The sequence below is a fragment of the Ailuropoda melanoleuca genome, chromosome 16 (genome assembly GCF_002007445.2).
Source record: "Ailuropoda melanoleuca isolate Jingjing chromosome 16, ASM200744v2, whole genome shotgun sequence".
NCBI classification, from domain to species: domain Eukaryota; kingdom Metazoa; phylum Chordata; class Mammalia; order Carnivora; family Ursidae; genus Ailuropoda; species Ailuropoda melanoleuca.
The window spans coordinates 39,222,254-39,247,502 of record NC_048233.1 but is presented as its reverse complement, the minus strand read 5'-3'; the positions used below and the strand labels follow the sequence as shown (position 1 = coordinate 39,247,502).

The following is a 25,249-nucleotide window of genomic DNA, read 5'->3' as shown; positions in this document are numbered from 1 at the left end:
TCACAGCACATTCCCAGACTTGGGGGAGGGAGGCTTCCCAGTTATTAGAAATGGAGTATGTTTATGTGTGTGGGGGTGAGTGCATGGTGGAAAGGACAGATGTCTTCTTATGTCACATTCCATCATGGAGGGTTTGTCTGGGGAGGAGGCAAGGGCTTTAAAAAGCCCTAGGACTCTGGTGGGACCTGAGTAGAAGGAAGCACCTTCGAGCAAAGAACCACCAGAGTGCAGCTGGTAGGTGTGTAAAGTGGGGGAGGGGGGGGGTGTTGTCAAATGGAGGGAAGAGGGGCTGTTTGGGTTATCTCTAAAGGTTCATTAGGGAGCGGGGGGCTGGGTTTGGTTGCTCTAGTTCTCATGAAGTCATTCTCTGTCCCACAACAACCCCCCTGGCCCCATCCTCTTAAAAGGAAGGGTCTGTACCCAAAGGGCTGCATAATCTTTTGCCTCTCTCATTCTCCTCTAAAACCCAACCAATTAGTCTCAAAATCTGAGAATGGAGCAGAAGGAAAGACTAGGAACAAAATTAAGGAGCCTCATAGCCTATTCTTACCTATTCCTCTCAGAAGAGGCAAATTATCCCTTCTTCCTCAGGAACCATTGCCATACACACTCTTCTCCCACCTCCCTGCACCCCTCCCCTCCACTGGAGCTGCTCCATGGTTGCCAGGCATGGTTGCTAAGTCTCTGCATGGAAGGGTTGGCGTGGGCTGTGCTGCCACTAACATTGCCATGGTGAATCAGGGGACACCTGGTATAGGCTTGGGGGTAGGGATCATGTGGATGTAAGCAACACCCCCTGCCCCTGGGACAGAATGAGCGTAAAAGGTAAGCATCTTGAGCACCACTTCAGGTGGGGGGTAAGTGAGATAGGCATTGTGGTAGTGGTGATGATGGGGAGCTCTACGCTGGGAAATGGGGGCCACTTTTATCATTTCAGTTGCTAGGGGATTGGTTTTGCCAAGGGAGCACACCATTCCTCCTCCATCCCTTCTGAAAGGGTGCAAATGCATAAGCACCTTAGTCTGTCCTCCATAAGGCTGAGGAGAGCTGTGTGGGCACAGAATAGTATGACCCCCAAATCCTGGCTTCTGGATTGGGGGAGAGAGCCTGCTGTGGGGAGAGGGCTCCATAGGTGCCCAAGGACAAACATCTAGAATAGGAGCCTGGGACAGTTTGGATGGCCAAGACAGACTCCAGTGTCCTACCAGCAGCCCCGGGCTGCAACATTAAGAGGGTAAGGAGTTAAAGGTGTGGGGGGTCACCCTTTCTGAGCTTGGGGGAGGCAGCTCTCCCCCAGAGTCACATAAAAGCTGCGTGAAAGCCACCGCCTCCTCCCTCCACCGCATGGAAGCTGGTTACTCATCTCTCTGCACCCGAACAGCCACTGCCGCTAAAAATAGACCCCCTGCACCCCAACCCCATGGAAACCAGCAGAGAGTGGCAGGCAGAGACCTTGAGTTCCATTCCCGTCACCTCCCTGTGGGGAAACTGAAGTCTGAGGCAGGAAGCCTGTGGCAGAACCCTGGTGGTGGGGCACCCCGACAAGCAGAAGAGTGAAGGGTTAAAACGACAGGAAGGTTGAAGAAGTGGGGGTGGGGGAAGGGCACCGTCAGCTTGGCAAAAATAAGAAGTCCCCTGCCCACTCGCGCAGGTCCCATCAGGCTTGGGGGACATGAGCAGTGGGAAGGGGCGCTCAATCCCGGGCCCCAGGGGGCGGCCGTGCACATGGGGGAGGTAGCAGCGCGGTGCCGTCCGCGCCGCACCGTGTCACATGCGCGCGCACACACACACAGACAGGCACACACGTGTGCCTGGGTATATANGGGGTGGGGCAGGATGCTGGATGGCCAGCTATTTTCCGAGGGGCCCGACAGCCCCCGGGAGCCCCAGGATGAGGAGTCTGGCAGCTGCCTCTGGGTGCAGAAATCCAAGCTGCTGGTGATCGAAGTGAAGACTATTTCCTGTCATTATAGTCGCTGCGCCCCTTCTCGACAGCCCATGGACTTCCAAGCCAGCCACTGGGCCCGTGGGCCCCAGAGCCGCACGTGAGTGAAGGAGGGGTGACGGGTGAGGGGAACAGAGTGGTGGGGCGGGGAGTGGGGTCCAGACCTCCCTGAAGGCACCAGCCAGTGCTGCTGGTCCCCTTTCTCCTTCCCACGCCTCCCCTTACCCCATCCCGAGGGCTGCGGCCTGACTCTTCCCGCATCGTTTTGGGGGGCAGGAGTGGGTGTGAGAAAGGGCAGGAGGTGAGATGGGGCAGACGCTGTTAAAGTGTGCATGGAGAGATGGTGAGGAGTCCGGCTTCGACTTCAGCCCTAACATATACGCACGTGCACACGGGCACACACTCACACACACCCCTTCACACGGCTGCCCCAAATGGTCTCCAGTGCTCCCAGCTCCCCGGACCTCGGCTCCCTTCCCCCACAAACTGCTCACCTGGGTTCCTGCTCATTGTCCCAGGTGTGGGCCGCGCCCGGGATCCCCTGAGCCGCCGCCCCGCCGTCCCTGGGCCTCCAGGGTGCTGCAGGAGGCGACCAACTGGCGGGCGGGGCCCCCGGCCGAGGCCCGAGCCCGGGAGCAAGAGAAAAGGAAAGCGGCATCGCAGGAGCGGGAGGCCAAGGAGACCGAGCGAAAAAGGCGCAAGGCTGGTGGGGCCCGAAGGAGCCCCCCCGGTCGGCCCCGCCCGGAACCTCGGAACGCCCCTCGGGTGGCCCAGCCTGTAGGGCCCCCAGCTCCTTCACGACCCGAGCGCCTGGGGCCGGCGGGGCGACCGCCCCGTCCATCCGCGCAGCCGCAGAGCGACCCAGGGGCGGCGTGGGCGGGGCCCTGGGGAGGTAGGCGGCCAGGGCCCCCCAGCTACGAGGCTCACCTGCTGCTGAGAGGCGCAGCCGGGACAGCCCTGCGACGACGCTGGGACCGCCCGCCACCCTACGTGGCTCCACCTTCTTACGAAGGCCCCCACAGGACCTTGGGGTCTAAGCGAGGCCCCGAGCCCTCTCAGGCGCCAGCCTCCGCAGCCTCTGCTCCGACTCCGGCCAGGACAGAGGGTGGGTACGCAAAGAAGAGGCTGGATCCTCGGATCTACCGGGACGTCCTCGGGGCTTGGGGTCTCCGACAGGGGCGGGGTCTCTTGGGGGGATCCCCGGGCTGTGGAACAGCCGGGCCGAGGCTGGAGTCCAGCAAGGGCGCTGCGGAGAAAAGCCTGGGGCTGGCCACTGCTGGCCTGAATAGTGGTAGCGACGGCCATGCCCAAGCCAAAGCCGCTGGGAGCCCAAGCACTGAGACAGCTCCTGCGGGGTTGGCCACTGCGACTCCCAGCCCCCCGCGTCCCGCTCCCAGGTCCAGGCCCCATCTCAAGGGCTCCGGGGAAGGGAAAGAAAGTAAGGAACAGACCTGGCTCCCCAAATGCTGGCTTCCCTCCCTTAAAAAGCAGCCGCCCCGACAGAGCCAGACCCTCCCCAGACCCTGGGCTCCAGGAGGTACGGGATGGAGAGAGTCCCTGGGTCATAGAGAGGGGGCCGGACCTGAGACCTTGGAGGGTTGGAAGGGGACCCGCCGCGCCCACACCCTGCCCCGCATTTCCCGCGGCCCTGCTCGTGGAGAAGGCGTCTTTGTCATTGACGCCACGTGCGTGGTGATACGGTCACAGTATGTTCCAACCCCTCGAACCCAGCATGTACAGCTTCTACCCGATGGCGTGCCGCGCGTCGTGGGGGATGCCCCTACTCAACCGAAGCCCAACAAGGAGGAGGGCGAGGGAGCCGCGGCCTTTCCCTCCCCTTGCCAAAAACTGCTCTTGAGCAGTCCCCTTTCACACCAGCTCGGTGGGGGGCGCGGGTTCGAAGCTGAGGGCGGGGAGCCCGCGGACTCCTCCTTGGAGGAGCGCGCCTCCCGCATCTTGGGGCTCCCGGTTGGCGAAGTAAACCTTCAGGACGCCCCCACGCAGCCAGGTAGCCCAGAGCGCTCAGCCTTAGGCCCAGCGGCTTCAGGAAGCACGCTCAGGGCCGAGGGCTCGGAGGAAGTGGCGGCGGCCCCACGGCGCGCGGGTCGGGGCTGGGCGCGGACCCCAGGGCCCTACGCCGGGGCCCTGCGGGAAGCCGTATCCCGCATCCGCCGTCACACCGCCCCAGACTCGGACTCGGACGAGGCTGCAGAGCTCAGCGTCCATAGCGGCTCTTCTGATGGAAGCGACACGGAAGCCTCGGGCGCCTCCTGGCGAAATGAGCGGCCCCGGCCCGGGGAAGGCGGGAAGACAGCAGAGCTGAGCGACAGTATCCGAGAGATTCTAGATGTCATCAGCCGAACCGAGGAGGCCCTCTTCGGAACGAGGGACGCTAAGGGGATCCCACAGGGAAATAGGGAGCGGCAGTGACAGGCCCTTTCTTGTATGTGTGTTCCCCACTTTTCCATCCTTGGGCCCTCTGGTCTTCTTTCTTCCTCACAGACTTCCTTGTACCCCTTCCCCAGAATCGTTCCCATACTTGAAATAGAAGCCGCCCAAATGAAAGGAAAGGGAGCATATGCCAATTCGTGATTTCTTTTTTTTTTCTTTCTTTCTCTTTCTTTCTTTCTTTCCTTCTTTCTCAGGAAAGGTGAGGATGAGCAGTAGACTTTAATGCCTGCTCTATTCAGGTCGCTGGGGTAAGGTCTTTAGCAGGGGCTGATGCACTAGGTGTGGACTAGAGCAGAGCAGCTTAGCCAGGATCAGGTGGGAGGGCAGGGGTGTTATAGCCATAGGGCAACTTTAGGGCAGGATCTTGGGGTTGCAGGGAGAAAGTGATGGAGAGGCTTCTGACTGAGGTGACCAGGTGACATAGAGGCCCTTGGCAGAAGAGGAATAGATCCAGATACAACCAGCAAAACAGGAAGAGGGCTCACTTTGGTGTCATACGTCTCGGGATAAGTTCATCCCTGATGCTTTGGATCCTTGGGGGCGGCTTTTATCTCACCCTCTCCTCTACGGCCAAGAAAGAATTAGGAATAAATGAACAGAGTCTGAGGGTCTCTCGGATGGCTTCATTGTCACCTACACTCATCCTCAATATTCAAGAGACTGTCCAGGGTTTGCAGAAGATCTGAGCAAGTGGGTAAGGGCCTATCCCAGTCTCTTAGGTTTAGGTGAGGGCTCCCCAAGGCAGAGCAGGATGGTGCCTTGTCACTGTCCCTGGCCTGTGGTGGTCCGAGCTGGGGAGGGAAGGCAGCCAGTGAATCAGCTTGGGACCTCTTTAGGCCTTACCCCCTTTCCTCCTCCCCACTGTTCCTTAGTGATGCTCTGAATCGTTACCACGGTTTCCCACCCCGGTGGTATCACTCATCTGAAAGAACCCTGAAAATTTTTTGCATCTCTGCCCCTTCCAGAAACCTTGGCCAGGGAAGGAAGGGGGGAGGGGTTGATCCCCAAAAGCCTGTAGGTGTGGGGTGTGATACTCGCTGTAGCCACTACGGGGCGCGCGCAGGTCGCGGATTTCCCCGGTAGCTAATTCCCGAGTTCCCCCTACCCCTGCACTGCTAGTTAACCAGTTGATACCCAGTTACTGCGCGCGGGTCCCCCGCTTTGCCACCTCCAGCCGTGCGAGGTCGGGGGCAGGCCTCTGGCCTTCTAGACCTCTGGAGCGCGCGGAGCCCCTCTTTGTACTCACCCACGCCAACCGGCTTGGGACCCAGACACTGAAGTCTTTTCTCTCTCCGATCTTGGACAGTTCTGTCTCTATTTATTAGCCATGTGAATTTGGCCAAATCACTTCACCTCCCTGAGCCTCAGTTTCCTCATCTGTCAAATGGGGGTTTATAAACACCTACCTCGCAGGGTTGTTGTGAGGATTTTATGCGATAATGTATGTAAAGCGCCTTGCACAGTGCCTGGCACACAGTAGGCGCTCAATAAATCTAAGCTTCCCTTTGTCCAACCTTGGCATCTTTTTCCTTTCACTGGCCCACTGCCTCCCGTGTTCCTCCCCCCAGGGCTCCACTGTTTCTTCCCGCCCGGTGGGGGGTTGGGGGGAACTCCTTTCTTCGATGGAAACTCCCTGCTCACCCCGTCACCCCCAGTCGGACTCTTCCTTCCTTGCCCCCCACCCTACCCCCGCTGCCTCTTCCCACTGCCCCGGCGCACTCCCCCCACCCCCCATTCCGGGCAAGGGCTGAGTCAGCCTGGGTAAATTTAGCCGCCGACTCGGGCGGGGGCTTCGCCCAGACTCAGTCGCGGAGTCCTGGCCGCCCGCCTCTGCCCCCATCCCTACGGAGTCACTCCAACTCCTGCTCAGCGTTCAGAGCCCCAACCCCGTTCTCAAGCCACTTATGATTTTGGTCTTCAGTTATCTTGATGTCACTCCCTACCTGCACCGGGAGAGATCAGACAGGTCAGGACAGTTCGGGAGGTCGCTGGGCTGGATGCTGCACTGGGGCAGGCTGACCTTGGTTCAGTGGGGGGGGGGGGTCGTCTCTTTGGGCATCTGAACCTGAGGGGAGAGCATCGATCAAAATTACCCTGGAGGGTCCATCCCAGAACCTGCCTGGGACCCACAATGTCAGGTTTCAAGTTAGCTCTTGCTGGAGGAAGTAAAGGACGTAGGGTTCACCTTGGGCAGTGATCAAAGTGTCCTGAGGTCTGTCTACCTTCCACCTGAAAGTCTAACTACTACCAATTCTAACTACTGAGCATTTACTGAGCACCTGAGAGGAAGCAGGCCCTGGGCTGGGCTCCAGGAAAGAGATGAGTAAGGCCTTCCTGCAATGGGGCGAAGATGGAAACACCAATAATGATAGTAGTGGACAGCGAGTGGTAAGTATTATAAGGCGTCAAACAAAGGAGATTGTATGGATTTTATGAGATCAGGAAAGGCTCCCTGAAGGAGGTGGCATCTGAGAGAGAATTTGGGGAAAGGAGTTCCAAGTAGAGGGAAGAGCAAAAATAGACACATGGATATGGGGAAGCAGAGTATGTGTAGGAAATTACCAAACGGTCTGGTTAGTCTGGAGTTGAGGGCACATTCAGATAAAGACAGGTGTGAAAACTGAGGGCAGGCTGGGGCAAGCCTGGCCCCCTCAGGAGTGTGTGCCTTGGACCTCTGGGCTTGAGAAGAGAATGGACTGGAGGCCAGGAGGAAGACTGGGGAAGACCAGGGCAGTGATGAGAGCATCTGCCTGGATTCTGCTACAGCCCAGGGGCTCCAGGCTCTCGGGCTGGTAGAAGAGGAGAGCCGTGTGGGTAGTGGAGGGGCTGGCCCCCTGGAGGGAGACTCCACCATACTGCCAAAGCCTCTGTGAGGCTGAACACGCAGGAGGTCAGTTTCTAAGAGTTCACCCACCCTATTACCATCATCGCAGAAATAGGGTAGCGTTGTGTTTAGAGCAGGGACTCTGGGGCCTGTTGCCTCTACCGCACACTAGCTGTGTGACCCTGGGCAAGTTACTCAATCTCTCTGTGTCTTGGTGTCGCCAGTTATAAGATGGGGTTATGAATAGTGCTTTTTTTCATAGGCTTGTTGGCAAGATTAAATGATTCAATATGAAAAGAACTTGGAACAATGCCTGGTCAGAGTAAGGGATATACAAGTGTTCAGCTCTGGTTATTATTTCTCTCTAGAGCTGTTTCATGAGTATTGGGGAGGGAGAGAGAGGTAGAGTTGGGGAAGAGGAGGAACAGGTCAAGAGGAGAGGAGCCCTGGGGTGGAGACACAGTCCCTTGAATGGGTGGATGGTGTACAGGGAGCCTTTGCGTAGTTAGGGCGCCAGGCAACGCGCCCTGCTTCCCCAGGACTTCCTCCATCTTTGCCTGAGACTGGAGTCAGCTCTGGCTGCTAAAGATCTGGGGAGAAAGGGACAGAGAGAAGGGGAGGAGTGACTGCAGGTCTGGGGGCCAGCCCTTGGTGAGCCATATCTCAGACTGGCCCTGCAGGGCACTGTGGGTGGGAGGCTGGAGGCTCCCCGCTGTGAAAATGACTTCTAAATCTGGCTGTGTCTGCCAGCTGGCCAGCCTCGAGACGGAGGCCACAACCACCCCCAACCTTGGGACAGCCTCACAGGTCAGGTGTAGGGACAGCAGACGCAGGAGGGCGTGGTCAGTTTGGGGCAGCAGCTCTCAGGTTAGCACAGGCCACTACCCTCCCAGCAGCCAGGTTCTTCTCAGGGAAGCCCTTTTCTGTCCCAAATGCGGCCAGGTTAATATGGCTTTAGAGGGCCTGCAGGCCCCCTCTCCTTTCAGACTCTCATGAGAGCCCTGGGACTTCCCTAGATCAGCCACAAATGGGTAACAAAGAACCAGGCCATAATTCTGGGACTTTAGGGCATTCGGGGTCAGAAGCGTATAAATGGCGTGCGAGGAGAAGAGGACCGGGAGAGATGGCTGGCCATGAGTATGGAAGTAGTGGGCAAAGTGCGTCTATGGAGAAGGGTGAGCGTTCCCTCAGTTATTCATCTGTTCCCTCCTTCATTGAACTTGTCTGCCAGGCCCTAGGGACACAAGAGACTCAGACAGGGCTCCTATTTCCAGGGAGCTTCCAATCTAGGGTGTGTGTGAGACAGAGGAAGGGATACAGGAGAGGAAACCCACAAAATCATTCCAGTGTAGGCTTTACAACATAATATATGTTCATGAAGGCATTCCTGAGGATCCAGACAAGTATGTAAGAAGGAGCAGTTCCCCGACTGTGACTGACTTCTGGGGCGTGGGAGATGAGTCACTGAGGGTGAATTTGTCAGTGAAGGAAGGCTCAGTCTGCATGTTTTGGCATGGAGTGGGCTTCCTCCCTTGAAGCCCCGGATACTACATAGCTTTTGATGAGTCCTTTTAAAGAAGAATTGCTTCATCCATCCATCTTTCCATCTGTGCATGCCTCCATCCTTTTGTTCATCCATGCATGCATCCACCCATCTATACATCCCACCTATCCATTTACCAACCCCTCTGTCATCCATCCGTCCATCCATCCATCCATCCATTTATTCACCCATTCATTCATCCATTTATTCATCCATCCGTCCGTCTCTTTCTTCTCTTAATGATGACATATGTTGTGCCTAGCTCAGTGCTGCAAGGAATGCCCAGATGAACAAAACACGGGGCCCATGTCCTCAGGAAGGTAGAAGCCTAGTAAGAGGATAAGTAACTTATGCAGATAACCTTCCACGGGACAGCCAGTATGTGCTGTTCACGGAAGCCCTGCCAAGAAGCTGCTTCAGGAGACAAGGCCACTTTGCCAAGGGAAATTAGAAGAGCTTACCAGAGGGAGGGACATCCCAGATGGGCTTCAGTAGGGGAGGATGGGGAGAGGTGCATTCCAGGGTGTGTGCAAAGGTAGAGAGGTAAGAATGCACAAAGCCTTCACAGGGAACAGAGGCACTGGGGAATGCAAAGGTGCAGGGATCCTGGAACAATGTGTGCCAGCCAAATCATGAAGCGTCTTTGGAAAGCAAGGATAAACGTTTGAGCTTTAATGAAAGGAATTGAGGAAGAGGGGAGGGGCAGAGAGTTTTTGAGCTGTGAATGTCCCAGTTGCCTCCTCAACACCTATATCATCGTTTTCCCTGCTGCCTGATTATGACCTCGTTGTTCTTGTTGCGTTGTGGAATCCCCTGCTGGACCATGAGCTACTCAAGGGTAGGGCCTTTGATTTAGCTCTGTATCCGCTACAAGCTTGGCCTGGAGCAGGCTCTCAGCAAATGCTGGCAGAAGGTAGGAACAAATGATAAAACTGTAACAGGAACACTGGCACAGCAATTCCGCCTCAGATATACGGGAGGAGAGGGGGCTGCTGCCTCGGGTTCCCACCCCCCCAGCATAGGGGATAACCCTGCTTTCTTTTCTGAAGTCTCTCCAGGAGCTCTTCCAAGAGGCACCACAAGATGGCGCTGTTCCAACTATAGCTCTGCGTTCTGCCCAGGTCCTTAAAATGTTCGCAGTTGGAGGAGTGCCCATTCAAGAACTGTCCCTGGATGGTCTAGACATTTCCTTCCAGCAAGTGCTGAGACAGAATAAAAAGGCTAAGTGCAGCTATGAAAAAGAAGAGCCAACAGGCCCCCAACTCCAGTGTAAGAACTGGCCTCATCCACCCATCCGTCCATTCTCTGGACAGTACCTACTATGTGTCAGTTACAGTGTTAGGCTCTTGGAAGAACAACAGTGACCAAGACACAGTCCCTGTCCTCAAAGAGCTCAACATCTAGTCCTAATCAAAAACCAAATCTTCCTTGGCTAGCTTTCTCTCTCTTTTACATACACATACACACACAGACGCACACACAGACACACACACACCTGTTCCCCAGGCCAATCGCCTTGACCTGGGAAGCCATCTCCACGTGAAATCTACTCTTTGGCACTGCTCACCTCTCCAAATCCACGTTTCTCCCTAAGGTTGCTGCATGGCTACATTAGTGTGACCCCCAGATGTTCCTTCTTGGGATGACTCCTCTTGCCTTTTCTGAGCTCCCTGACCGGCTGTTCCCTAGTCTCTCTCCCAACCATATCCACAGCCATGCCACCAGCTCTGGAGGCCCTAGGGACCTCCTGAGAGTATGCCTGCTATGGATTAGGGCCTCCCAGTACTCTGCAACTCTGGAGGCGACAGGAGCACAAAGGTGCATCCACAGAAGGGCCCTATGAGACCCTGGTGTCACCAGCCCAGAGATGAGGAGTTGGAAAGTACAGAAAACCCCAATCTCAGAAACATGTCCCTGTGTGACCTGGGGGCTCTGCCAGCCAAACCTGTCCCCAGGCAGGCTGCCTTCCTTTTCTCATCTACTTGGGGGGGACCAGGCTTCTCCCTAGCTGCAACTCCATAGTGGTGGCTGTGGGAGACACCAGTTGGGAGGTGAGGCATTGTGGGACATTGTCCACTTTCCCAACATGCTCTAGGGCCCAACTTAGCCCTTGGCGGGTTTGGGAGAAGAGAGGAGGGAGGGTTGGTGCTGAGAGTGGGAGCCAGGCCCATCGAGGTCCCGGGAGTGAATGCCGCATTGTTGGCCAGGCCAGAGTCACAGATAATTACCTCAATTAGTGACAATGGGAGAGTAATAAATACAGGCTTAGTGTCTCCTACCCCACCAGGGCTCCGAAGATTAATCCAGGCTGACGGGCGGGCCCTGAAAGGCGTGATGGACAATTCATTAAACTCCCCAAATGCCGCACAACCTGGGCGTGAAGGCTGAGTTAGCCCCCTGGGGGCTGCCCCTTTGTCCGGATTGTGTGTCTCCGCCGCAGCCGAGCCGGGCAGCCCCCAGAGAGCGGGGAGGTGAGTGGGGCTCCCCCAGCCGGGCCAGGCGGCGGGAGGATTAGGCCTCGGTCCGGCTCTGGTTGCCCTGGCACACCAGCCCGGCCGGGCTGGAATGTCCGTGGGGGGGAGCAGGCCGAGCGGAGGGGCGGGGCCGACAAGGTGGGGTAAGGGGGGCACACAAAACCGGGGGCAGGAGGAGTTAATTAGACGCCAGCCGAGGAGGGCGAGGGGCCACAATAGGGCCGAGGGGCCGCCAGGGACGGCCCCTTCACTTCCGAGGATTAATAGGGAGGAGGGAGAGGGGAGGGGTTCAGCCCTGGGGGAGGAGAGCTGGAAGCTTCCCAGGGTGGCACTGCCCCCTTTTGCCCAGCTTGGCACCTACTTGGCAAGTGGCTGGGAAGCATGAGGCTCTGGCAGCCTGGGCAGGTGCCCCCCAGCCTCCCACAGAGTGGCTCTTTCTTCCTGGCATGGCGCCTGCACTGGGAGATGATCGGGCAGGGAGGAGAAAAAGGACCCTTCATTTATCTGGGCAATAGTGGGAACAGGAATGCTTGAAGGCCCTGGTTCTCAACATTCCCCACCTCCGCCAACCTGCTTTGAGGCAGAACCGGGAGCCTGAAGCTCTGCCCTCCCTGATGAGGCTGCTGGGGTCAAGCCCAGAAGTCCGCGGGGGGCTGGCGCTGTTGTGAGCACGCGGGAGTCGGGGACCCTGTGCTGCGTACACGTACACGTGCGGACGTGTGTGCTTATGCACGGGGTGCTTATGCACGGGGCCTGGGGCTCAGCAGGCCCTCAGCAAACGCCCACTGAATGAATGAATGAACTGGGGCTTTGCTGAGAGTAAATGAGTGTGAGAAAGAGAAGTGGCACTGAGCCGCACCATGACCCAGGGTGGCGTTGGGCCCTCTCCTTCTGAGGTCCCCGCCACGGCCCGGCAGGGATGGAACCCCACTTCCGAGCAGATGAGTCGATGTCCAGGGAAAATGAAGTGGTGGTGGTTCCTTGCCTTTGAAAAGGGCAAAAAAAAAAAAAGGTGCAGTAGCCTCTTGGAAGCCCCACTTCCTCCTGGGCCCCAGAAGCAGGGCAGCCCTGGCTCCTCCCTGGGAGCCGCCCCACCCCATCCCCTCCCAGGGAATGACAAGGGAGCGAGTTGGCGGCAGTTCCCCGGGCATATTTATAACCTGCTGCTCGCTCACCAGCGTCTGCTTTTAGCCCAGACGGGGGAGGGGGCAGGGGGGTGGTCTGTCTCCTGCTGGGCGCCCCGGCTGGGTGTGGAAAGAGTGAGTAAGGGTGAGTGGTGGGCAGCTCTCTACGGATATTCCTGCTCACACCACAGCCAAACAGCTTATTTTCTCCTCATTTTGTTATTTTTCTCCCTCTGGCCTGGAGAGGAGGACTGAGCCAGCCTGAGGTGTGGGGGGGGGGGGCTAGACCCTGGGGTATTTGCAGCCCCACTGACAGGGTTTTTCCAGGGTGCGTGTGGCAGGGTGTGTGTGGTGCCGGCTCGCTGACCCCCTGGGGACTGTGCAGGCCTGCCATCTCGGTCCTCTCAGCTTTTCCGCTGCCCCCGGGATATTTCAGGACCAGTGCCTCCCTCACTCGCTGAGGCCGTGTGTCCGGGGTCCCTGGCAGTCTCCGGTCCCCCTGGCCCCCTGGGGGTGTGGCACCTGACACCTGAAGATCAGAGGTGGGCGGAAGGTTAACCTGGGCGGCTGGGGCAGAGCTGGGCCCTCAGCCCCATTCCTGACAGCACTATCCTCTGGCGACCTCGCTAGGCACAGGCCTCGGTGAGGAGGGCACAGATGGCTGCAACATCGAAAGAATTAGCTTCGGGGTGCCCGGGTGGCTCCGGCAGTTAAGCGTCTGCCTTCAGCTCAGGCTCAGGTCAGGATGCCAGGGTCCTGGGATCGAGCCCCGTGTTGCTCCCTACTCATCAGGAAGCCTGCTTCTCCTGCTCCCGCGCGCTCTCTCTCTCTCTCTCAAATAAATAAATAAATAAATAAATAATCTTTTAAAAAAACAATTAGCTTCTGTGTAATGCACTGCAGATCATATTTCCCTTTTCCTTGTCCCCCCCTTTCATAGTGCATGGCCCCTTGGGGGCCCAGCCTTATTCTGCACTTCCCTACCCACTGTGAAGTCCCAGCCCCTGGAAGTGAAGGGCCTCGGCATGCAGCGGACTTGAGTATGGGAGTCTGTCCTTAAACCTTCTATGGGTGTGCGGAGGGCCTTGCACGTCACTGAGCCGTCACTTTACTCCCCTATTATTCTGATAATACATGTTATATGCTTGATTCCCTGGCCACACCATAAACTCCTCCAAGCAGGCACTGTGGCTCTTACATCCTTGTAGCCCCAGCATTTGGCATATGCCTGGCACAGAAGAGGTGTCAGCAAGTGTTCAAATGACCGGAGTTTTCATGTACATGATCTCATCTGAACCTCATCACCTTCTGGAAGGAGAAGACTAAGTACTGACAACCATCCCTGTCAAATAGACAAGGTAACTGAGGCTGAGAAAACAACAGATTTGTTGAAAATCTAATTAGGGGTGGAACAGGGTTCATTGCTTCCCTTTACCCTTCCTCCAGCTCTTTCGTGTCAGCTCGACTCAGAGGCCGCAGCTTCTGGGCCTGAAAGCTGATACCAGTTCCAGCTCTTGGAGTTAGGAGTTAGGTGAGAGTGGTTGGGGACGGCTGCCAGCCCTTCAGCTCCCCAACCGCTGCTTCTCCCCAACTCTGGGCATTGTCCAGCAGGGGCCCAAGCCCCCTCTCCTGCCTCTGGCAGCCCATTAACTTCTTGCTTTGGAAGCTGGGGGATCTAATAATTCATTGGATTATAGACTGGACATTCTCTGTGTGTGGGGGGGTTCTTTACTGGAAACCCAAGGCTTGTGAGGTGCCTTCTACTCCGGATCAATACATTTTCTATTCCTCCCCCTCTATTGCCCGTCAGACCTGAGCTGGTGCTGGCTTGGCAGATGGAGAAAAAGGGAAAGGGATGTCTGTTGCAGGGTTGAGCAGCTCCTGGCTCCACTCCCCTACCCCCACACATACCCCAAAGGCCAACAGGGGTCAGAGTTCACATATCCAGGGAGAGGTGGGAGGCAGCAACGACAGCAAAAGAGTCCTGGGGAGAGTGGGAAATTCTCCAGTCATCTGGGATCAGTTGTTGCCCTTGGGGGGTGGGGTGCTTCACAGCTCCCCCTGCCCTTTAGGTCCTCCCCTGGGGGGAAGAGTTAGGATTAGGGATAGGCATTAGAGTTTAGGAAAGGGTTAGTGTTTGTCTGAAGTTAGGGTTAAGGCTAAGGTTAGACCTAGACCTAGGGATGGGGAGAGGATTAGGGTTAGAGATAGGTTTAGGGTGTGGTCAGGATTAGTGCTTCTGCCCACTCTGGTGACTGTGCACATGGAGGTATCTGTGTCATTAGTAACAGTCCTCTTTCAGGCTCTTAATGGGAACAGCGAACTTAATGGTTGGGTTATGGACCATACTTGGGTTTCCTTTTGGTTACATCGGTTTAAGCCCTAGCCTCTGTTTGGATTCTGGCCCTCCTGCTCCCTCCTGCTCCCCACCATCATCTCTGAGCTTCTGGGTCCAGAACTAGAGCCCATGGTGTTACCTGGAACCTCCTGAGCCCCAGGTTAGAAGCTGGGGTCCTAATAAGGTGTTTCCTTCTCTTGGGGAGGGAAGTGGCTGCCCCACGGCCCCACGCCCTGACCCCGGGTGAAGCAAATAGGCTTCAGGGAACAAAAGCTCTACAGCAGCATCCTTTCAGCTTAGATTTCTCTTTCTTCTTCCGTTTCTTTTCAGAACATGGTCATGGCTATCCCTCAATTGTGGCTATTTTCACAACTCCAGATAGGAAAGTCAGGCTCAGAGTCCGTTTAATCCCCATTTAGCAAGGGAAGAAACTGAGGCAGTTTGGACTTGCCCAATATCACACAGCCAGTTGCTGTTCAAATAGGAAGAAGAATCCTGCAGGGTCTCTTGGCTCCTGACCAGGGTCTTCTGGAGACCTGGATCCCCAGTGGCATCATTAAGGTCATCCAAGGGTCAGAATCTCAGGGTCCTCTTGCAGGGCTAGGAAACAACAGGTCCCCCAACAACGTATCCTATTTGTTTAAGAGAGGTAAGCAATGGTGTGTTCTGGATTCAAGGAAAAGCCACCAAGTCATTGATAAAAATAGAGATTTTATTCTGCAGAGGAAGATGCTACATTGGTGGGGGCGAGGAGCCACTAATAGCTACAATGGAAGGAAATACTGATTCCGGTGGGCAACAGCATCTTTGAGAAATTGGGGAGCGGGGAAGAGGGATCAAAAAAAGGCTGGAGAGCAAAAGGAGAGAAGGGAGAGGGACTGGGTTGGGGTGGGGTGGAAGTGGTCTCTGCAAGCCAGGCTGAAACCCAGCACAATAAATAGTTTTATTTACAACAACCAAACTCGTGGCCTTGTATCCACGATTCAGTGCAAATTATTTACACACTGATGAGGAGGCAGGACAGGAAGGGGTAGGAGGTGGCCGAGGGCGGCATGGCTCACAGCTGTTCAATGGCCCCGTGACAGAGGCTGGGAGAATGGGGGTATTTCTGCTGGGTCCCCCAACCTCATTTTCCACATCACTACAGCTGCCCTTTCACCCTGGCAGCCCCTGGTTCAGCTGTAGGTGGGGAGGAGAAAGGCCCTGATGCCCAGGTGTGTGCTCAGGGTCTGTGGCCTTGGCAGGAGAATGGGAAGGGCATGAGGGGACCTGGAGAAAAACTGAGGATAAAGGGGAGGGAGAGAGGCAAGGAGGTCACTGGTGCGGTGGAGGAGGCCAAGCCACACCGTCAGAAGCTGACCCCCACAGGGGAGCGAACGAATCCTTCTCTCACCTCCTGGCCAAGCAGGGGGCAGTGCAACAAGGGGTCTCCCGGGAGAGGGAGGGAGGTAGGTCCGGGGCAGGTCCGTCAGGATGGCAAGAGGGTTCATGCCGGCCCAGGCAAGTGGTTTCAGGAGTCCCCAGGTAGGAGGACGTGGGAGAAATGACCGCGTACGTAGGAATCCCGGGGAGTGTGGCTGGAGGGACCAGGTGGGTGCGCATTGGGGTCTGTTTGGAGGTGGGCGAGAGGAGAACGCTGCTGGGGGCCAGTCCGCGCGGCGTTTCACAGACACTCGTGCAGTACGCGCGTGTGCGTGCAGTTGCGGCAGCTGACGTGGCAGCACCAGTGGAAGGTGCAGTTGCAGCGCTCGGTGACGCGCTGTGTGCGCGTGCGGTGGCCCCGTCCACAGCAGAGCAGCTCGCAGCCGTCCAGCGCGGGCGACGAGCTGTTGCAGGCGCGCCCCGCCGTGCCGGCTGTCCCCAGGCGTCCGCTGTATGTGCAGAAATTGGGCGATTTCTCAAAGTAGACGAGGTCGTGGGGTGAGGGCGGCTTGTGAGCGGGGTCTTCGGGCTCCAGGCGCAGCAGTTCCGCCCGCGAGGCGCGATTGCTGCCGCGGTTGCCGTAGAGGACGCGCGAGGCGCCATCGAATCGGTCGCGCAGCACGTCGCCCACGGCGCGCAGCGTGGGCAGCCGCATCCAGCACGTGCGCACCGTGCACGAGCCCGACATCCCGTGGCACTTGCACTCCTGGCGCATCTCGGAGAACACGGTCTGGGAGGAAGGGGGAAGAAACGGTGTCCCAGGCGGCACAGCCAGAGCCACCATCCCAGATACCGCCCCCTCCCGGACCGGGCCAGGACCTCCGCAAAGGCGGAAGGGAGGAAGGGGAAGGGAGGCGCGAAATGTCGCGCCGAGATTCGGACACCAGGCCCACCTCTGCTCCACGCCGGACAGTGGTGCCGGTCTCCAAGCCTCGTTCTTCGAATTATTACAACGGAGGGGCGGTAGGCAATACATTCCACCGGCTGTGTGACTTCTAACCTCTTCTGTTCTACTTGCCCTCAGCCACTCTCTTCCGTTCTTCGCCTTCCCTTCCAAACCTCCCGCACCCTCTGCGCGGCCTCTCTTGGTTCCCTGCCCTGACGCCCGGCCTTATCACCGACCGCGACTGCCCAGATTCGAGGTCAGCCCCCGCTCAGGGACCCGGAGATCCCTACCGCTTCCAGGCAGAGCCCCTGAAGCCCGCTCACCGTGCGGCCCGCCTCGTTGTTGTGAAGGTTCATGAGGAAGCGCAGGTCCCGCCCCTTCTCCCCGGAGTCCACAAACTCCCTGCCGAAGAGGCGGCCGAAGTCGATGTTGTCGCTGCATCCCCCCCAGTGCCAATCGGGGCCCCCCGGACCCCGCCGCCGGTAGTCGCACGTGCAGGACTCGATGGAGCCCTCTGAGCAGGAGCGTGCCACTGAATGCGTAACCCCGGCGGAGGTGATGGCGAAGATAAAGGCCGTTTCCCGGCAGCCTGTGCGGGAAGGGAGCGGGGATGAGCCAGGAGGTAACGCGGGGATGCGGCCGGCCTTGTCAGTGGAGGGTTGGGGACCCTTGAGCCCGGTGCCGCGACTCCGCCCTTAGAGTCCCGAGAGCCGCGCGGCCGGCGGCGTTGGGACGCTGGTCTCACAGAGAAAGCACGTGCGTGGGCACACAAGCCGGTCCACGCTTGTCACCGCGCGCTCCGGAGACTCGGGGCGTATTTGGCTCCTCAGTGGAAGTGGGGCAGCTCCGGAGAGAAAATACGGAAAAGAGGGGAGCGGAAGAACTCTGCACTGTCAACACCTCTCCGCAGCCCCAACTTTCGGCCGGTGTCAGCGCTGCGAGCCTCGCTGGGCTTGGAGGCGAGGCACGCTCGCGGAGATCAGCTTCCCCGGCGCCTGTGAGAGGGGCTGGGAAAGCGGTGGCCGGCCAGCGTCCACGGCTTAGAACTCGCTTTTGCTCGGGCGGTGGCGCAGAGAAGTTAAGCTTCGCGCCCGAGGTGCACGGCTGGAAAACGCCGGGTAGGACGAGTCTGGCCCAGAGCTGGCGCGGGGCGGGAAGCTCTTGGCGGGTTGACCGTGTAACCCTGCGGGCTCCCGGGACATCATCCCTGCACTCGCCCGCCCCTGCCCTGCGGGTGACCCTGCGTTCCCCTGGTCCCGGAAGCGTCGCTTTCCTGGGTACCCACCTCGGTTGACGATCTTGCCGAAGAGGTGGGGCCCCGAAGCCGTGGGGCAGTTCCAGCGGCGGTTGCGGAACTGCCATTTGCACTCTCGCACAGCGCTCTGCAGCCCCCCGCTCACGCTGTGCAGGATCCCCGGGTTCTGGCGGATCAGCCTCCGCTGTTTGCGGCTCAGCAGCTGAAGACTGGGCTCGAGCACCAGTTGTAGACTCTTGGAGTCGGTCAGCAGGTTCGTGGAGGAGGCTACGTTCACGATGCCCCTGGTGAGATGCATGACAGGAGCTCAAGCTCTGGAAGGAAGGCTTTGGCACCCTGATGCAAAAGGTCGTGTCTGCCTTGTCCTCTTCCTGGGGCTATTTGCCTGAGAGAGCCGCAGGAGATCAGTAACGAGGTAAAGGCTCCGCGCTCCCTGGCTCACTAGTTTGGAAAGGAATGGGCATCCAGAGTTTTGCGCAGGGCCACTTGGGGCACTAGGTCTGGGGACTGGACCAGGGAGGCATGGGAAACCTGAAGCCTAGATGTCCACCTTGGCTCTGAGAGACTGCTTCTGGGCAGCCCAGGCGAGGAAATCCTGGCCTGGAGTCCATGCCCACCCAAGGCGTGAAATGCTTAGGAGTCCTACCCTCTTCTCGCCTCCTTTCTTGAGCACCGGCCGGGTGCTTCGCTTCCCGGGGCAGGGAAACCTGTGGTGTGGCCAGCACCGTGAGGCTGGGTTTGGGGCTCACGGACGAAGGGCAGTGCTAGATGGCAGTGGGCTCCCTGCCTGGAGTATCGTGGGCCGCCGCGGGCTGACCATTCACCCCACCTCATCAGAACTAGATTCTCTGGAGCAGCTCCGCTCCAGAGCGCCCCTCGGTGTCTCCGAGGGAAGTCAGTGCGCTGGAGGGAGCCTGTCTGCGGACGGATCCCAGAGCGTGGGAGCTGGCTGGGGCTGGCCCCTGGCTCTGCGCCCCGGGACAAGTGGCGACCCCGCACCAGCTCACTTACCACCATCGGCCACTGCTGTTGGCGGCCAGGGCTGCAGGCAGAGCGGCCAGCGCCAGCCACAGCGTAGCAGAAACCCAGCCGGGCAGCAGCGCCCAGTGCCCCATGACCTGCCCGGCCTCGCCTGCTCTGTGCCGAAGTTGGGGCGGCTTTGGCTGCTGCCCGCGACGGTGGGACGGGACGCGGCGGTGGCGGCGGTGGCGAGAATTCGCAGTCTGGCTCTAACAGCCCTGGGGGCGGGCGGCGGGCAGCATGGCTCGCGGTCCCAGCTGGTGGGCTGAGGCAGCCACGGCGGGCGGCACCGCCTCTTATAGTTGCGCTGGCTGAAGTGACGATGGGAGGCTGCCCCGCCGGGCCGCACTGTGGCACCAGGGCGCTCCGGTCAGGGGCGCAGACAATGGGCAGCGAGCGGGGCCGTGGCTCCCGCCCGTCTGAGGCGAGAGCTGACGGGCTGGCCGTCGGGGCTCACCCCCGCCCCCTGCCCGGTGGCTCCCGCCTCCGGGCCTGCACTGGCCGCCGACCCCTCCCCTTGGGACGCCCTCCCACGCGCGCCCGCCTCACTCCTCCTCGCGTCCGGAGCCCGTCGGGGACCGGCGTCCGCCAGGGGGCGCGGCGATAGTGTGCTACTGGCAGAGCCGGCCAGCAGCCCGGCGGCTTCGCCACCACCGGCCGTGGGGCTGTCCCCTCGACGTCAGCCCCGGCCCCGCCGGTGTCCCCACTCTCCCCACTCCTGAGCAGAGAGGAAGGAGAGGAACGCTGTCGTTCTAGGCAGCGACTCCGGGGAGACGCCTCCTTTCCAGGAACCCCCGACGGCTGGACAGGGAAGGAAGGATAAGCGGGAGCCTGAGGGTGCGGATGGGGTCGTGCAATCCTGGGGGTGGGGGGGTAGGTTGGGGCTGAGTTCACCAAACAGAGCCTGCCGTGGAGAGAAACCGGGGACAACGGCAGTTTGTGTTTGTGGGCTGGAAGGCGTGCCCAAGTGACTGTGTGTGCGTGTGTGGTGTGCGTGTGTGTAAGTGGGACAATGCAAATGTGAATGCACATGAGAATGTGTGAGTGTGCTGTGAGGCTGTGCACCCATGTGTGTCCTCATGTAGGGAAACTCCATGTTTGTAGAAGGGATGTTCGGAACCTTTCCAAAGAATCTTGCAATTTAGCTCAGGTCAGAAGGGATCAATCGAGTCATCTTGTCACAGCCACCACCTGGGACAGTGCATCATCTATGTGTGGGGAAGGAGGTGGCAGCTCCCGTCAGGAAAGACCCAGACGACTGACTGAGGGGTAGAGTGTCTGGAACTGTGTGTGAAGGTGGATGACTATGAGTGCGTGGGGAGATTAAGTATGCATTTTTGTGTCACTCTCTCCGTGTATACCTTGTGTCATCCTATGGTGCGTCACCCTGTGGCGTGTTTCAACCTGTGCATGTCACTAGGGGAGGGGCCTGAGCCTGCAACTGAGGTCGCATCAAGATGGACAAGGCCTGCAGTGGCTGAGTCTCTGAGGATTAGGCTCAGGAAGGGCAGTGGAGTAGATGACAGGTGTGTGTATGGGTGCGGGAGGGAGGGCTGGGAAGAGAAGAGCTGCGGGCTGAACTGAACCCAAAACAGAGAACTTGTGCCTCCACGTGTCTGCTTCTTTTTGGATTTTTCTGTCGAGTTTCTGTCTTCCTCCAAAACTCTGGCTCTTTCTACTCTTACCACATTGAGAGACCCAAAATGCTTGCAAGCATCTCTTCCATTGTACACTTTTCTCTTTTCTCTCAGGGACTCCCGACTCAGCTTCAGGCTACCTTGGCCTCCTGTGGAGGATGTGGCTGCTGTTCTCTCTATGGGGCATAGGGAGCACTGCCAACCTGGTTATCATGTCCCCCCCTCCACACACAGACGGCCCCTGGAAGGAGGGAAGATCTCCTCTTTCATGTCTCCTCACTTTCACTTTACAGAGGAAAAAGTAGATTAGGAAGTTGTCCAAGGTCCACACGGTTAATAAATGAATAAATGGGGGTACTTGGCTGGCTTAACCAGTGGAGCATGTGACTCTTGATCTTGGGGTTGTAAGTTGGAGCCCAACGTTGGGTGTAGAGATTACTTAAAAGCAAAATCTTTAGAAAAAGAATAAATGGGGGGCTCTGGGTGGCTCAGTCGGTTAAGCATCGGACTCTTGATTTCAGCTCAGGTCATGATCTCAGGGTTGTGAGCTCAGGCCCCGAGGCCCATGTTGGCTCCAGGTGCAGTGGGAAGTCGGCTTCTCCTCCTCTCCTTCTCCCTCTCCCTCTGCCCCTCTCCCTGAGGGAGCTCTCTCTCTCTCTAAAATAAACAAATAAATCTTTTAAAAAATGAATAAATGGTAGAGCCAGTTTAAGACTCAGATCATTTTGACTCAAAGCCCATGTTCTTTCCACCTTACGAGCTGTTTCTGAGTGTACAGAGATAGCAAGCTATGGGCCCTTCTCAAAACTGACAGATAAATAAAAATGATCTTTAGGATCTTTCTGTCTCCCTTTTGGATCTTCTCTTTTTCATCTTTCCTGCCTTCAGGGTACTTTCTGAGTACATACTCGGGTCTAATCCTAAATAGTTCCAAGTCTCAGGAATGAGCAGGTATCCTCTTCAAGGTGGGGAAATCACTCTAAGGAGTACATGTCTAATGAATTTAAGTAATCTTCCGGGGACAATTCTATTTTAAATGAGATGCTGATTAACCCAAAATGAAGCCTGATGGAGGTTATTTTTGAGGGAACATCTTTCCCAGGCCTATTGCCCTATCCACTGTACCTGGCCCCTCCAAGGCTTCTACCCTGAGGGACAAGGTGTACTGACCCACCATCCTTCCCAGGTCCAAAAGCCAGTAATCTCTCCAGAGGGCACGTAGTACAGATGGCTCAAGTAAATGGACAATGATGGGCAGCTTGTCCTTCATCCCTTAGGAGTTTATTCCCACTGGGGCCGGGGTCATGTCTTTTGGTTTGGGGATTGATAAAACCCCATGGAGGTTGGAGAGGCACTGGAACACAGGAAGCCCTGTCTGTGGCCATTGGTGACAAGCAGAGGTGGAAAGAAAGAAAAGAAGGTGCCAGTATCCTTTGTTACACCATTCCACCCACCAGGAGTAGTGGGGAAGGGGGTCTCTAAGTCTGGGTCACACTGTGCATGACCTGGCCCAAATTTCTATTTAGATCAAATCATCACTCTGTCAGTTGTCCTCTGTTTCTTTCCTGCATCTTCAGTTTACCTCTGTACCAGACCATACCCATCAGCATCCAAAATGCTGTAATATTTCCCATCTAAAACCGCCAAGGCTTCATTTGACTCCACATTACCTCCCAAGATTGCCCTATTTCTCTGCTCTCTTTTACAGCAAAGCTGAAGAGGGTTGCTTTAATCACTAGCACCAATTTCTTTTTCTTATTCTCTCTTTCCGCCCTGATCCCATCTTTGAACCTCCTACGTGTCCTTACCAAAATCATCCATGACCTCCGGGTTGCTCTACAGTCAATTAGTTTCTCATCCTAATCAACCTTTGAGGAACAGCAGATAGGGTTGAACGCTTTCTCCTTCTTGAAGTACTTTCTCACTTCGGTTCTAGAACACAATTCTTACCTCCCTAGCTGCTCACATTCTCAGTCTCCTTATCTGGTTCCACCCTGTGTACCGAATTTGTAAGCTTCAGAGTGCACCCGAATTCAATCTGGAGTTTCTTCTCAGTCTACACTTACTCTCTTGATGAACTCTCCAGTCTCACGCTCCCTAATTTATACCTCTGGCCTTAAACTCTGGACTTGCCCATCTAACACTTGTCTAAACATCTCAAATGTACATGTTCAAAGCTCGAATACCTGATTCTTCCCATCCTAACCTGCTCTTTGTTTGGTCGTCCCATCTCAGTAAATGGCACCTCCATCCTTCCAGTTGCTCAGGACAAGAATCTTAGAGTCATCCTCGATCCGTCTGTTCTCTTGTACTCTGTGTCAAGTTCATTGACAAATCCTGTCCTTCTGTCTTTAAAATATAATGCAGACTCGGACCCATTCTCACCCCGCCGCTGCTACATCATCGGTCAGACACACCATCCCCTCTCTCTTGTATTAGTGCACTAGCCTCCTGACAGCTCTCCCTGCTCCTACCTTTGCCCCCCCCACAGTCTCTTCTCCACACAGCAGCCAGAGCCATGCTTTCTAAGACCGAAGTCAGATCATTTCATTCCTCTGCTCAGAATTTTCCAATGATTCCCCATCTCACTCAAAGAAAAAGGTGACATTTTTACAGTGGCCTACATGGCCCTATATGATCTGACCCTGCTCCTTCCTTGTCCTCATCCTCTAACTTCACTGTCTACCACCCTCTCTCCTGGGGGTTCCTCCCTTTGGCCACACTGGCTTACTTGCTGATTCCCTGAACATACCAAGCGAGTTCCTGTCTCAGGATCTTTGCACCTGCTTTTCTGTGTTCTGGAATGCCCTTCCACAGATATCTCCATGGGTTTGTTCCCTCACTTTCTTTTTCATCCCCCTACGCAAATGGAATCCTGCTATCTTTCTCCTTTACCTTGCTCTATTTTTCTCTCTCTTCTGATCACAGATAACTTTAAAGGCTTGAAGTAGAAAATCAGTGGCAAACCATCTCTCTGGAATAAGAACAGGAGAGAGACATCGGAGGGGAAAGGGGCTTTACCTTGTTGTTGGGGTGTGGGGAGGAGGCAGGGGTCCAGGGCTGAGAGTCTGTGGGCAGCGGGGCCTACCTTCCTTGGAAGCACCAGCAGGCGGCACTGCCTCCTCGTGCTGGGAAGGCATCAGCCTCTGGTGGAGAAGGGGGCAAAGTTCTGTCGACGGTAATCCCACAGATTCGTTGGGGCTAACTGCTCAACCGTTGGGGGTTTCCCCGGGAGTCCAGTGCAGTCGGGCTGCGGACCCTTTGGTGCCTCCGGGTGGTGGCCGACGGTGCTGCAGCAGAAACCGGGAGAGGAGGGTGGGCAGCGCAGCTGAGCTCACCGCCGAGGGCGCATCCATCCCTCCCGGGCCTATAATTTGGGTTCCCCGAGCTTGGCCGCCCCTATCAGCGGCTCAGCAATAGATGAGTCACCCGGGACCCCGGGCCAAGGCAAACAGGAGGGGAGGAGGAGGAGGACGTTCCCGAGTCTTTGCTCTGCTTTAGCCACCGCCTCAGTTGCTCGATCCCCCAATCTCCCGGGGGCCCCCACTCTTTTCTTTGACCCCCGCCCTCCAGGGCCCCAGTGTTCTTCCCAGATTGTTCTTGCTACACCCTCCAGCCCCATGATGGGAAGGCAGCCCTCCAGTCTTCTCATCAAGGGGAAGGGGGACCAGCTTGCTCCCACTCCCCAAAGTAATGACAGCCCCTCACTTTCCCCCTCCTGTCACAGCCCCAGCCCCTGTCAAGGTCTCTCTGGTTCCCGCCCCTCCCCTTTCCTGGAGCTGGCCGCGTGCTTGGGGTATTAGGCAATGGGTGTGTACCCACAGCCCTCTCCAGACCCCGCCTGCTCCACCACCCTCCAGCCGCCTGCGGGTCAGTGCTCAGGCCAGCCGGTCGGGCCAAGGGCACTGGGGGCCAGTTCAGGCCACCCAGTCTGCCTGCCTGTGGCCTCCTGTCCCAGAGCTGGGCTTCTGCATGGAGAGGGAACAGGAGTGTGGGTCCTTGGATTTGGGACAGACCAGCTTGGGGAGCCCTGGAATCACTGAGAAATTGGAGTCTATGGTAATAGTTCTGACCTTGGCCCTTCCTCGGCACCTGACTGTTCTATAGCCTGACAAGGGTAGAATCAGAAGTAACAATCGGAAACCTGAGGGAGACCCAGAGACACATGGAGAGGTACAAATGCCCATGGGAAAAGAGAGGCATACGAAACCTCATCCCCCTCGTCCAGGGACCTGAGTGGGGTCCCAGGCTGCCATGCAGGAAGAAGGACAAGGACGCTGGCAAGGGTCACTGAATCCAGGTGTAAGGATGAAAGCTACTGAGATATAGC

General features: G+C 57.1%; 2 protein-coding genes across 3 annotated transcripts; one reads left to right on the top strand and one right to left on the bottom strand.

Annotated features, from left to right (window-relative positions):
• Positions 1–766: 766 nt before the first annotated feature.
• On the top strand, positions 767–5,898 carry DDN (dendrin). 2 transcript variants are annotated; one of them, XM_034645513.1, is made up of 3 exons: positions 767–825; positions 1,974–2,045; positions 2,464–5,898. In XM_034645513.1, the coding sequence occupies exons 2-3, from the start codon at positions 1,999–2,001 to the stop codon at positions 4,373–4,375; spliced, it is 1,959 nt and encodes a 652-aa protein (XP_034501404.1). In that variant the 5' UTR covers positions 767–825; positions 1,974–1,998; the 3' UTR covers positions 4,376–5,898. The 2 variants fall into 2 exon arrangements, with proteins under 2 accessions (XP_034501404.1, XP_034501403.1); XM_034645512.1 differs by lacking the exon at positions 767–825 and having other exon boundaries at positions 1,837–2,045.
• Positions 5,899–15,429: 9,531 nt separating this feature from the next.
• WNT1 (Wnt family member 1) lies at positions 15,430–19,685 on the bottom strand. Its single transcript, XM_002927192.4, has 4 exons — positions 19,274–19,685; positions 18,293–18,546; positions 17,331–17,596; positions 15,430–16,851 (listed from the first exon to the last, which is right to left on the bottom strand). Exons 1-4 carry the CDS (start codon positions 19,375–19,377, stop codon positions 16,363–16,365), a joined length of 1,113 nt encoding a protein of 370 aa, XP_002927238.2. The 5' UTR covers positions 19,378–19,685; the 3' UTR covers positions 15,430–16,362.
• Between the last annotated feature and the right edge of the window lie 5,564 nt (positions 19,686–25,249).